Here is a 13842-nt window from a genome sequence, read left to right as displayed (position 1 = left end):
GGAAAGCTGTCTGAATGTTTGAGAGTGTGTGTACGTTCCTAAAGAGAGAACTGGATCGCTACGCCTCCCTGTAAGTGTTGATTTTGACTGCAAATTTTGATTACGTTTTAGTCATAGTCTTTTGAATCAAATTCCATTTAGTTTTAGTCATATTTTAGTCATCTGAAATGTTTTAGTTTTTGTCAAGTTTTAGTCGACTAAATATCATAAGATTTCAGTCGACTAAATGTACAGTTGATTAAGTCGACTAGAATACATGTTGGCGGTGCCTTGATGGCGTCGTAATGGTTGATTTTACACTTGGTTGCATGCTGAAAATAGCCGATCTACAAGCTCACAACGCGTCGCGCTGCGACGCGTTGTGAGATTGTAGATCTGCTATTTTCAGAGCGCAACACCTGAGCGCAACCAGACATAAAATTACTTGTCTTTTAGTTCTATTAGATCTCTTCTCCACTAGTCCCTCACTAACATTTTTTTTTTTTTTTTAAGCAAAATTTATTCAAAGAGACATGACATTGTATTTACATATGCAAAAATTTAAACAACTCTTCGGTTTTATATTTTCTCCCATCCACCCCACCCCAGTCCTCCCCAACCACCCAACATTTTTCCCCATAAGGCTGGACATACAAACAATAATGTACATTTAATCTAGTTTTTATTTGTTGATGAAAATGTCAATATATTTAGTCTTAGACAGCATTTGTCTCTCTGTGTGCGTTTCATTGTGTGCATTTCGTTGTGTGCCCCATGTAACCAAATAGGCCAGTAAGGGTCCATGTGATTACATTCAGAGGTACATTACATCTCAGAGGTACAAGGACAGAGGATTATACAGTGTACTGTTATCATCACCTTCCCCTGTTCTGTGTGTCATTCACAGTCATATCACACAGACAAAGAGACAGAGAGAGAGAGAGAGAGAGACAGAGAGAGAGAGAGAGAGAGACAGAGAGACAGAGACAGAGACAGAGACAGAGAGAGACAGAGAGAGACAGAGAGACAGAGAGAGAGAGAGAGAGAGAGAGAGACAGACAGACAGACAGACAGACAGACAGACAGACAGACAGACAGACAGACAGACAGACAGACAGACAGACAGACAGAGAGAGAGAGAGAGAGAGAGAGAGAGACAGAGAGACAAAGAGACAAAGAGACAAAGAGACAAAGAGAGAGAGAGAGACAAAGAGACAAAGAGACAAAGAGAGAGAGAGAGAGAGAGAGAGAGAGAGAGAGAGAGAGAGAGAGAGAGAGAGACAGAGACAGAGACAGAGACAGAGACAGAGACAGAGAGACAGAGAGAGAGAGAGAGAGAGAGAGAGAGAGAGAGAGAGAGAGAGAGAGAGAGCAGCAGACACAGCGACACAGTAGAGGGTGAAAAACAATTACCAGCTCCATTCAGAGAGAGACGGCTGCATATTGATTGTGTGCAGGATGGAGCAGTCTCTCTCTCCCTCTCCCTCTCTCTCTCTGTACCTGGACTGAACCTGACAACCTCCATTTTGGACCGCCGGAGGCAGGCAGGCAGCAGAGCTGTGGCTCAAGACGTGCCCTGACTGGCATTATGACCGTCCATGTACGTTTGTGTCTCCCTGCGTGCGTGCGTGCGCTATCCCTTGTGAGGAGGCAAATGTCCCCACAAGTATAATAGAATTTGCTGAGCGATTTTTTGTCAATGTCCTCACGGGTATAGTATTAAAACCACACTCGCACGCGCGTGTGTGTGTGTGTGTGTGTGTGTGTGTGTGTAGACACACTGGCCCTCATTTATCAACGCAGCGTATAAACCGGCGTATATTTTTCCATATATTCGGCCGTACACCAACGTCGAAGTGACATTTATCAACGCATCCTACACAGCTGATCCGAGCTTACACTTGGTCCCAGCATTGATAAATGTCACGGCTGAAACGAGCGTCATTTAAATAACACGCCCTTAAAATATTCTCAAAACGCCCCGATTTTACGACATGAAGACGAACCAGAATACGACCAAAGACATGAAAAGCCAATAAGAAACAGTCCCCCCCCCCCCCCCCCCCCCCCACACACACACACACACATACACACACACGCGCCCGCCCAACTTTGTCTTTCATGTCCGTGTCCGTAGCGTAGCGGTACATGAGACTCGGGCGGAATGCAGTGATTCCGTGCCGCCACGTTAATATTGGAGCGTCGGGTTTATATCCTTAACCCAGCCAGGTTGTGTAGCCTACATAACTCTCTATGACATAACTCCATAACATAGGACAAGCTACTGTAAGTTTGTAGACACCTCACTGTCCATGAAAACGTGGCCGGGACTCCCGGCGCAAAAGCGCTCGTATATTTTTGAAAATAGCAGATCTACAAGCTCACAACGCGTCGCGATGCAACGCTGGCTTGTGAGCTTGTAGATCTGCTATTTTCAATACAGACAGATCTACAATCTTATCTGAATGACTGTTAAAGCAGTTTGTTTAAATTACTTTATAAAATGATATATTTTCACAGCCATTATTTATTAGTGTAGATATACACATTTAGGAGTGGATTATGTGTCCAGATGCTTGTCAGACAGTCAGACAATGGTGCTCCGCAGGTCTAGAATGGAATAAACGGGTGCAGCCAACGTCAACAACTGGTCTCGACCAGACGTGAGATCTCAGCGTACCGTAGGATAAAGCCCACGTCAGGATATATTGATAAATGCCGAAAATTGCGGTGATTACGCCGTACGCTCATTATTCGGGCTGCACCGCGTTGATAAATGAGGGCCACTGTGTGCAAATCTTTGAATATATATTTTTAAAGCAAACATTTGTAACTCAAATCTTTGCTTCGGGGGGTGGGGGTCCCTGGAGCAAAATATTTTTGCACGATTTTTCAAAAATAGCAGATCTACAAGCTTATAGATCTGCTATTTTTGAATAGCCAAATAAATCTTACGATGACACAGATGTGTTTCCGGATTGAATGGGTTAAAGCTCTTGAATTTTGGCTCAACTTACAATGAATTTTGAACACCGACAGTCAGATGGTGAGGTGTGTCTCTGATGTCGACTGGGACTGCTATTGAACTCATGTTTAAAAAACAGCTGAACTCGCTTGACAGAAACTGGCAGGAATGCCGAATGAAGGCCCCCCCCCCCACTCTATATCCTCTGATTCTTGTCTCTCTAGTCTAAACTGTCCTTCTGGCTAAATGAAAGCAGAATAATAATAATAATAATCTTTATTTGTATAGCGCTTTTTAAAAACAAGTTTACAAAGTGCTTCACAACACAACCCACAACAGACAGTGTGGGGAAAAGCAAAACAAAAAACAGAAAAACAAGACAGACAGTTCGTTTAACAAATACAACAGCAAAAAAGCAGAAAACAATAGAGGCCATACAATGGAGTCCTCAGATGGGTAAAGTGCTCCAGTTAAACGCCATTCTAAAAAAGTGGGTCTTTAGACGAGTTTTAAAAATGGCCAGTGAGGTAGATTGTCTAACTTCCAGAGGAAGATTATTCCATAAAAGTGGAGCCCTAACAGCCTCTAGTCTCCTCAAGGATGCGTTTGACACTGTTGGTCCAAGTATCTTGTTGCTTTTCAATACCTGCCTCCGCACAGGCTCAGTTCCAGCTGCCTTCAAACAAGCCATTGTGCAGCCTCTCCTCAAAAAGGCAAATTTAGATCCCTCCTCCCTTTCCAATTTTAGGCCAATTTCACAACTCCCGTTTCTTTCCAAAGCCCTGGAAAAGGTAGTATACCTTCAACTGCAAGCTTTTTTAACCACTCACGGTATTCATGACATGTTTCAGTCCGGTTTCAGACCTGGACATAGCACAGAAACTGCACTCCTAAGAGTCCTAAATGACATCCGTCTAATTACTGATACAGGCTGTCCTGCAGCCCTGGTGCTCCTTGATCTGTCAGCTGCTTTCGACACAGTGGATCATCGGATCCTCCAGATTGGAGCACCACGTTGGCATTTCTGGCACTGCTTTAATCTGGTTCAGGTCTTATCTCACCGACCGCAGTTTTAAAGTTAGACTAGGCGATTTTAACTCCAGCGTGGCCCCTCTAACCTGCGGCGTCCCTCAGGGCTCCATCCTTGGTCCCATCCTCTTTCTGCTCTATATGCTCCCATTAGGCTCACTCATTAAACAACACAATCTATCATTTCATTTCTACGCTGATGACATCCAGCTTTACTTACCGCTAAACACGACCAGCACCGACCCTGCTCAGCCACTGTTGAAATGCCTCTCTGAAATCAAATCCTGGATGAACACAAACTTTCTCACCCTGAACGAAAGCAAGACCGAAGTCATCATTTTCAATAATAACCCTAGCCTACCCATCACCCCACTCGGCCCCCTCAGCGTTAACATCCGTTCTTCAGTCAAGAGTCTCGGTGTCATCTTTGATAACAACCTCAAATTTGACAAACACATTAGTTCTGTGGTCAAGGCTAGCTTTTTTCAGCTTAGGCTTTTAGCCAGGGCAAAGGCCTATCTACCCCGTATCGACCTTGAAAGAGTCATCCACGCTTTTATCTCAACTAGATTAGATTATTGTAATTCTCTCTATGCAGGCATTGACCAGTCAGACATCAGACGCCTTCATCTTGTCCAGAACGCCGCAGCTCGCCTCCTCACCAGCACTAATAGGCGGGACCATATCACCCCAGTCCTCGCCTCCCTTCACTGGCTCCCTGTCCGCTTTAGAATTGATTTTAAGATTTTAGTGTTTGCTTTTAAAGCCCAATATGACCTGTCCCCTCCTTATTTAGCTAAATTGATTTCTCCGCACGTCCCAACAAGAGCCCTTAGATCGGCCAATCACTCTCTCCTGATTGTGCCCGACACACATTTCAGGACCAGAGGAGATCGTGCGTTTGCCGCGGCCGGTCCCAACCTCTGGAATGCCCTGCCGTTCCATGTTCGTTCTGCCCGCTCTCTGACGACTTTTAAATCCCTATTAAAGAGTCATTTTTACTCTATCGCTTTCAATTCAATTTAATTTGTAGCCTATGACGTAGATGATGTTCCCATGTACTGTTTATTGTATTTTACATGTTGCTCTTTTATATATTGTAGTAATGTAATGTCTATGTTATTTTGCTCTGCAATGTGAAGCACTTTGGTTCGACCTTGGAAGATGTAAATGTGCTATACAAATAAAGTTTGATTTGATTTGATTTGATTTGAAATGCTCTGGCATTTGCTGTTAGGGCGTAACCTATTTACGAGTAACCTATTTTCTTTTACTCCTTTTACTCTTATAATTTAGTCGCTGTGCCGATCAACCCTCACCACACATCTCTCTGTGCTGATTTCCACTGCCAATGCCAGTAGGCTGTTGCCAGCATCCTGCTGGTGACTTCCGCTTCCTCAGAGGAAGGCCTGGAAGATTCACAGAGTCTCCTGACTTGAACTCTATACAAAACCTCTGGAGGGATTTGACGAAAGGCAGTTGCAAAACGCACACCCAAGAATATTAGTGAACTGGAGGCAATTGCACAAAAAAGGATTGGGCTAGACTCCTCCAGAACACTGCCAGAGGCTGGTGTCTGGCTGTGCATCACCTTTGCAGCAGGCCTTGACAGTAAAAGGGTGCTTTTAGAGTACTAAAGACACTTGTCATGGAGGGGGTGTATAATCGCTAACTGCAGTAGTCATTGAAACTGGCATTTTGTGTTGAATTGTAGAAGAAACCACTTGTAATATTAGTTGTATTGAGCTATTTAAATTGTTGTTTTAATTATGTATTGCAAACAGCTGACAGTTTGTGAATTTGTGTATAATTTTGAATGCAATTATAAATAACTATTAAGCATTCAGTGTCTTCCCTCTTCCTTTGTTTGTGACCAATAGTTTTTTAAACAATTGAGCATTGACATGTGCATATGTAGGCCTATATGTGTGTGTGTGTGTGTGTGTGTGTGTGTGTGTGTGTGTGTGTGTGTGTGTGTGTGTGTGTGTGTGTGTGTGTGTGTGTGTGTGTGTGTGTGTGTGTGTGTGTGTGTGTGTGTGTGTGTGTGTGTGCGCGCGCATGTGCGTGCCAGTGGTACTCACGGTGCAGAGGGCTTCAAACTCCTTGTCGGTGACGAAGCCTCCGTCCAGGCCGAAGAGGAAGATGGAGGCGTAGGAGAGCATGCCTCCCAGGATGATCAGGTTGTTCATGTAGGGACTGGACATCTTAATCATTCTGCATTAGATCATAGAGGAACACCACAAACATTATAAACACACCAGTCTTTACTTTATTTTATTTGCTTATTTAGACTGCGTGAAAAAGCCAACATCTTATCCACTAGCCTATAGATAGATAGATAGATAGATAGATAGATAGATAGATAGATAGATAGATAGATAGATAGATAGATAGATAGATAGATAGATAGATAGATAGGCCTACTTTATTAACCCATTAAGACCTGGAACGCATCTGTGTCACTTTAGATTTCTTTGGCTATTCAAAAATAGCAGATATACAAGCTCATAGCGCGGCACCCAGTGCCAGCTTGTACTGTATATCTGCTATTTTTTTTTTAAATCGTGATTTTTTATTTATTTTCAAAAAACGTAGAAATCATTTTTAAGAATCGCCTCAGGTCTTCCCCGAGGAGAAATTCAGATATCCCATAGCTCATACAGGCAAGGTCAGTTAAAAACACATCACAAAAAGGGGGGGGGGGGAAGCACAGGTTAAAACTGAGAGAAGACAAATATAAAAGATATATTATTAAATAAGCATAAAAAAGCAATACACATACAACAAGGTTTGCTTGTACAGAGCAACAGGGATTGCAGCCACTCAGTACGGTGCAGTGAACCGAAAACTATGCCTACTATGCAAAGGGGATATTAGGCTATTGGTCATCATTAGGCAAAGGATCTGTGTGTGTGTGTGTGTGTGTGTGTGTGTGTGTGTGTGTGTGTGTGTGTGTGTGTGTGTGTGTGTGTGTGTGTGTGTGTGTGTGTGTGTGTGTGTGTGTGTGTGTGTGTGTGTGTGTGTGTGTGTGCTTGTGTGTGTGCGTGCGCTGCCGCTGACCTATGGTTGCGGTTCTTGATGTTGAAGAGGAGGAAGCCTCCGGCCATCAGCATGCCCAGGATGGTGATGGTGGACAGGATGCTGTACAGAGGGACGCTGATGTGCCGCCGCCTGAGGACCACAAACGTACGGTCCTTAGGTGGCTCCACCCCTGGAAGGAACGAACAGCACAAAATACATTCAGTTCATTCGGTCCTTAGGAGGCTCCAGCCCTAGAAAGGAAGCAACAGCACAAAAACAATCTGTCCATTAGGGCAGGGGTTGTAAAAGTGGTAACCGCGGGCGGACCCTCAGCGGTTCCAGGGGGGGAGGGGGGGGAGTTGAATAGGAGGAGAATTGTGTATGTAACATTCCTTTACAGTGAATGAAGAATCCCAAAAATTAAGAAAACACTTGATGAATTGAAGGGAATTGAGGCCAAGATTAAGAACTGCAAAACTATATAAAAAAATCTGGTTACAGACTCCAAAACAAGTGTCTTATTTCCAGTTGTGTGTCGCTACTTTCAAAATGTTTTTTTTGTTTTTTTCAAAACTTTATTTTGAAGAAAATTAACTTTTTCAAATTTAAACAAGTAGGACGAGGCTCTATGTCCTCCCGGTCGGGGCTCCTCACTGGCAGGTGAATCAGTAAGATACAACAGCAATGACAACACACAGAAATGTGTGTGGGGAGGAATTAATTGGCATAAGGACTAACCGAGGGGGTAAAAAACTAAGAACTTCAAATGTTCTGGAAAGTTTCAGGTCACGGAAGGGTTAATCTTGGTAGCAAAAAAATAAAAAAAAGCCATCAGATATGGGCCACATCGGGCAGGTTCGGGTCACCAGGGACCAAACAAATTACAAAGTATGCCAACATGAGCGAATAATGGCAGGAGAGAAATAGATGGACTGGTGAATAATTTAGAGGAGAGAAGCATGTCACCCAGGAAGAGGAGTTCTGAGTGGCTGTCCTTACTGCACTGAGTAGTCTACATGGTGTGTGTGTGTGTGTGTGTGTGTGTGTGTGTGTGTGTGTGTGTGTGTGTGTGTGTGTGTGTGTGTGTGTGTGTGTGTGTGTGTGTGTGTGTGTGTGTGTGTGTGTGTGTGTGTGTGTGTGTGTGTGTGTGAAAGAGAGCCAAGAGTGCTGAAGTGGCAAGTGACAGGCAATTCTGAACACACACACACACACACACACACACACACACACACATCTCAATGCAAAAAAGTGGGACACTCAGGACTCTCCGTCTTCGGTTGACGCGCGCGCGCGCCCACACACACACACACACACACACACACACACACACACACACACACACAGTACCGTGGAACTTGATGGAGTTGTTGATGAGGTCCAAGACATCTGCAATGGCGTTGTATTCTCCCACCTTTACCTCCTGCCCCTCTGTTGAGAGAACACACACATACACACACCATCAGATACAAGCTAATGTACATGTGCCTATATTAGGGGTGTGCCGATATATCGTCCCGCGATATATCGCGATACGTTTTCGCGACGATATGTATCGTTTTGGAAAAAAAAAATATCGTTTTTGAAAAAAAAAAAAAAAAAAAAAAATTTTTTTTTTTTTTACAATCATAATAATCAGGCATGCAAACGTCCCAGAAGTGAAAAGAGTGACAACATGTTTTTTTTTTCGGGTCAGGTGTCATACTATTTGGATTCAAAACGGCTATTGTAGCTGAAAAGCTACAAGTTTGCATGTCTGAATAATGCAAAAACAGAATTATTTGTTTGCATTTTCTTTTTTTCTCCTCCATATATTTTCATAATAAAAAAAGTGCGTATCGTATCGTATCGAAATCGTATCGAAGTTGTGAGTCAAATATCGTATCGTATCGTTTCGTGAAATTAGTGTATCGGCACACCCCTAGCCTATATGGTATGTACAGTACTCATGTACATTGGTGTCTCCCGAACAAACCCGATGTTGAGAACCCCTGTTAACACATTTTCTATCTTCTCAGGAACCTAGTTATCAATTGATTTAACCTCGAGGAGGCCAGCCCAGCCGGGCAATGAAAAGCATGCAGCAAGCATGCCAACAGGCTGCTAAAGCTCACAGCGGCTGAACTGACTCACCAGTGGTCTTTTAAAACATGCAATATACCATATACTAAAGGAAACTGCATCTCCAGTTGATGCATTAATAAACATGGAGACGATAAACCCAATCCAATTTCATCTTGGCATTTGTATCGCAATATTCCAGGTACAGCGAAGAGGTTTTAAATTGGAATACCCTGTAGCATACTGTAGTTGTAAACGCGTCTCTCTGTCTCTGAGGGGCCTGTTAATGCAGCTATTTCAGTACACGGTATTTCCCCCTTATTAAAAAAAAGGTTTCCCTCGTATGTAGCCTAATGGTGGTCAAAGGTTGTGATCCCGCCGGTCATATGAACGCGGGCAAATCGGGCTCTACTTTATATCATGAACATCATTCACTTGTACAGTACTTATGGGAGAGGAGAGGAGAGGCATGTGTGAGAGGAGAGGCACCCTAGCAACCTATAATCTAATACACACACACACACACGCACGCACAGACGCACGCACGCAGACTAGTTTAGTGTGTGAGCATAATCTTATATCTACGCAATGTGATGCGTTGTGAACTTGTAGATATATTTTCACAAAAATACAAATGGGGGGGGATTAAAATATACACGTACATTCATTAGTTTGTTTTATTTGTTTTGTTTGTGTTCGTTCGTTCATTCAGCCCTACAGTATAATGTCATATGGGGGGCGCCAGGTTGGAGGTGGTTAAGATCTCACATCTTAAGTTGCGTGCCAGTCCTCACGACTGGCACGCTGATGGTGAGAAATCGTCTCTTGTTCTACTACGCGTGTCCAGGGCAAAAGGTGATCAGGGGTCTCGTCGACCCCTCAAGACTCTCACAGGCTTTCTAAATCCTCAAAGCGTCATCAGAAATTGTACGCAAAAAAAACCCCCAAAACAACAATACACAACTATTCCTCCCTGTCAACAGATTAACAGTCAACATAAAAAAAAACTACATCAAAATTAAGAGCAATGTGTCCCTCTGGTATTAAAAGGCCAGGGTATCCCTGCTGAGTCAATTTAACCTGATCGATAGTCAAGCTTGGGGCTGCAGTGATTGTGTTAGTGACCCTATCTGTCATACCCGGTGTGTGTGTGTGCGTGTGTGCGTGTGTGTGTGTGTGAGAGAGAGAGAGAGAGAGACAGATTTGTGAGCTGTTGTGACAGGAGAAGGATGTCTAATGGAATACAACCACCTTAAGGACTACAAATCATTGTGTGTATTATTTCCTGCACTGTCTGCCCCGAGTGATCTAGTCGGTACACAGCAATACTGTACTGCAGGGGTCTTCAACAGGGGGTCCGGGACCCCTAGGGGGTCCTCAGAGTTACAGGGGGTCCGCCAAATCTTTGTGTGATATGTTTTTTTTTTAACCTTATCCACTTATAACCTTAAGGCTGCGAGGCGTTGTGAGCTTGTAGATCTGCTATTTTTGGCAAAGCGGTATATAAGTGTAGAGGGAAAAAAGAGCAGACCACATAAACAAAAAAAGTTGAATCTGAAACACAATTTTATACTATATGGGGGTCCCTGCTTCATCTCTCTCTCAGCTAGGGTTTCCTTGGCCTGAAAACGTTGAAGACCCCTGCTGTACTGTATGTACTGTCATGTCATGAGAGGTATGGAGCGGGCTAGTGGGAGGCAGTGCACAATCAAACAGGCAAAATCCAGGGTGAAAACAAAATGAGGTTTATTTTCCCCACAGGTAAATAACTGAGGTATAGGCCAACATAAGGCACGTTTCAAAAGAAACATAGAACGTCCGCAAAGGGACAATAAAGTCCAAACAAAGTCCACACCGTTACTTAACACAAGCCTTCCCTTTCCGTCCAGCTCCATCCAGTCCTCCGTCCTCTGAGTTTCTCTGTACTGTTTGTTTGCTCTCTCAGCTCTGCCTCAAACACCCACACCTGTCTGTGTGCTGAGGCACCCTGGGAGTTGCAGTTCTTCCCACAGTGGCCATTTTGGGTGTGGGTATTTAGCACCCATCTATCACCTGCCCCCTTGTGATGCCACAGTACAAACAGAGTACTAATGTATGTAAAAAAAATATCTGCTGCTTCTCTCTCTCTCTCTCTCTCTCTCTCTCTCTCTGTCTCTCTCACGTGTGTGTGTGTGTGTGTGTGTGTGTGTGTGTGTGTGTGTGTGTGTGTGTGTGTGTGTGTGTGTGTGTGTGTGAGAGAGATAAGGTGTTGGAGGTACAACTGCACAGGATGCTACTGGGTGGGTAGCTGAGCTGCTGCTGCTGGGAACCCCCCCCCCCCCACCCAAATCCAGATGCAATCTCTGGGCTATCATGCAACCCCCACACCCCACCCCTCATATCATGTCCTAGGCAGCGTGGCGGCTCTGCCAGCAGGAAGGCATGCAATGAAAAAAAAGAGAGATTAAAAGAAAAGAAATACCTCTGAATGACGCTACAAGGACAGATAGAGATCACACACCAGGGGGGGTTGGGCTTTGTAAGGAAGACTACAAATATCATCATCCGCATTAAAACTACATTTCCCAGTGGATCACATGCACAGGTGTATCATCTTCATACCACTGTTTTGTTTTTTCTGGAGGCTATGTTATGATCTAGGACAGTGGTTCAGGATCACCAGAGTGGGTCCCCAAATGCTGCATTGCATGGAGAGGCGTTGTGAGCTTGTAGATCGGCTATTTTCACAATATCTATCTGTGGAACTGAGTCAAACTAAACGTAATGTCTACAATTCCAAGTGCTTGTCAGGGTGGGGGTTTCAAATATGATTATTTTGGGGGGTCACGGCCTGAAAGGTTTGGGAACCCTTGATGTATAGGAGAGTAGTACATGGTTGCGGGTGTAGGATAAAACGGGTGTAGGATTGTGGTTCTACGTTAACTTGATAAAACGGGTGTAGGATTGTGGTTCTACGTTACCTTGAAACTGGCAGAACTTGATGGTTCCCATCCGTTCGCCGTTCCGGAACATTACTTGGCCCTGAACAGAAGAGGGGAGGACAAACAACAAAACGATATTAATCACATTAGTACAGTGGTCTTCAAATGTGTTGCAGATTACACTTTTCCATAGATTTCATAGATAAATTCATTCACTTGTTTGACAGCCACAGCAGAATCATCAGCGTTGTGTAAATTAATGTTATTTTCTTTTTCTGACATTCAACCGCTTTAAACCCTCAATACATATATATATAAACTTAACCTTTGGGATTGGTCTGCTATTTCTTTCCCTTCACACCAAATGTCTTCACCAAAAATAGCCGATCTACAAGCAAATGTTTTCCCCAGAATAGGGAATAATAGGGTTCAAGATTTGGCAGGCCCACCTGTGGTAGCTCTGAGGACCCCCTAGGGGTCCCGGACCCCCTGTTGCTTTATTACATACAATTATTTAATATAGGGTTAGGATTCAAATTCAAAAGTATCAAAAGTGGCAGATCTACAAACTCAAAACGCGCTTCGAGCTTGTAGATCTGCTACTTTAAAAAAATCTTGAACATTTGTGCAAATCTTTGAATATATATATTTTTAAAGCGAATATTTGTAACTCAAATCTTTGCTTCTGGGGATCCCTGGGACAAAATATTATACAAATGTTTGCTTTAAAAAATATATATTCAAAGATTTACACAAACTTTCAAGATTTTTCAAAAATAGCAAGCAGATCTACAAGCTCAGTGCCGCGCTATGAGATTGTATATCTGCTATTTTTGAATAGCCAAAGAAATCTAAAATGACACAGATGCGTTCCCGGATTGAATGGTTTAAGTGACCTTGTTAAAATGGGAATCTTTTGGGGTGAATTACTCCTTTAATCCTCACATCACGGCATGTTACCATTTCAGTGGCGGACCGGACCGAGGGCACAGACTCTGTGACTCTGGCAAAGCCGCGTCTCATCAGATTAGAAGTGGGCAAGAATTGATCTGTTGTTTATGGCAAGTAAACTCATTTAGCAGCGGGCAGATTAATTAGCTAATATCCTTGGAAAATATTGGCCAGGTCGATCACAGCGAGGCTGTCTGAATCAGCCAGGCGGTCGCCACTAGTAAGTAGCATTACAACCCAAAAAATCGGGTGGCTAGACAGCACTTGGACGAACAATTCCCTGTAGAAAGGAGGTTTACAAGTTGTTGTTTTTCTTTTTACCAAAAGGACTTCATTTACGTGTCTGTCTACTGTCTAGCAACCGAAAACGAGGAGGAGAAAAAAGGCCCGACACCCTGTTCAATGAGGCCGACAAAAGAAATACAGCCTTGTGTCAGCTATCATGAGACATATCGCCTCTGTCGGGGGGGGGGAAACCTCATATGTCCAAAACTGTTACTTTTCAGGATTCAAATTCAAAAGCATCAAAAGTATCAGACCGACGAGCTCGAGACGCGTCGCTTTGCGCCGCGTTTCGAGCTGGTAGATCGGCTACTTTTGATGCTTTTGTGAGACGCTGTAGTGTGTGTAGGGTGTTAATTTACAAAAATAAATAAATATGGATATAAGAGGTTTCTGCCCGACAACAGCGATAATCAAATGATTATAGGCGGACGAAAACTGTCTGTTGTGTTCACATTTGTTCTCTCATCTCTCATCTCTCATCTCTCATCTCTCCCTCTCTCTCTCTCTCTCTCTCTTTATCCGTCAAGGCTGTTGAATGAATTCAGCCCACCACCATCTGCTTAGACAACTCCATAATTGAACATTCAACAATAGGTGCACACATACAAATGCCTGGTTAACACAACAGGTGAT

At 43.6% G+C, this 13842-nt stretch overlaps 1 protein-coding gene across 1 annotated transcript in view; it reads right to left on the bottom strand.

Moving 5' to 3' along the window:
- The window catches only part of gabbr2 (gamma-aminobutyric acid (GABA) B receptor, 2), a gene marked incomplete at both ends in the record, with an annotated part of 378941 nt that overhangs the window by 124646 nt on the left and 240453 nt on the right, over positions 1-13842 (bottom strand). The window contains 4 exons of the mRNA XM_084080499.1: positions 6055-6187; positions 7034-7184; positions 8342-8422; positions 12013-12073. Of these exons, the coding sequence (XP_083936625.1) occupies positions 6055-6187; positions 7034-7184; positions 8342-8422; positions 12013-12073 (426 nt within the window). The remainder of the gene's footprint in view (positions 1-6054; positions 6188-7033; positions 7185-8341; positions 8423-12012; positions 12074-13842) is intronic.

The sequence above is a fragment of the Gymnoscopelus microlampas genome, assembly GCF_963454915.1.
Source record: "Gymnoscopelus microlampas genome assembly, chromosome: 15".
Classification (NCBI taxonomy): Eukaryota; Metazoa; Chordata; class Actinopteri; order Myctophiformes; family Myctophidae; genus Gymnoscopelus; species Gymnoscopelus microlampas.
Note: the sequence above shows the minus strand (reverse complement) of the source record. Positions and strands in the feature narration are given on the sequence as shown.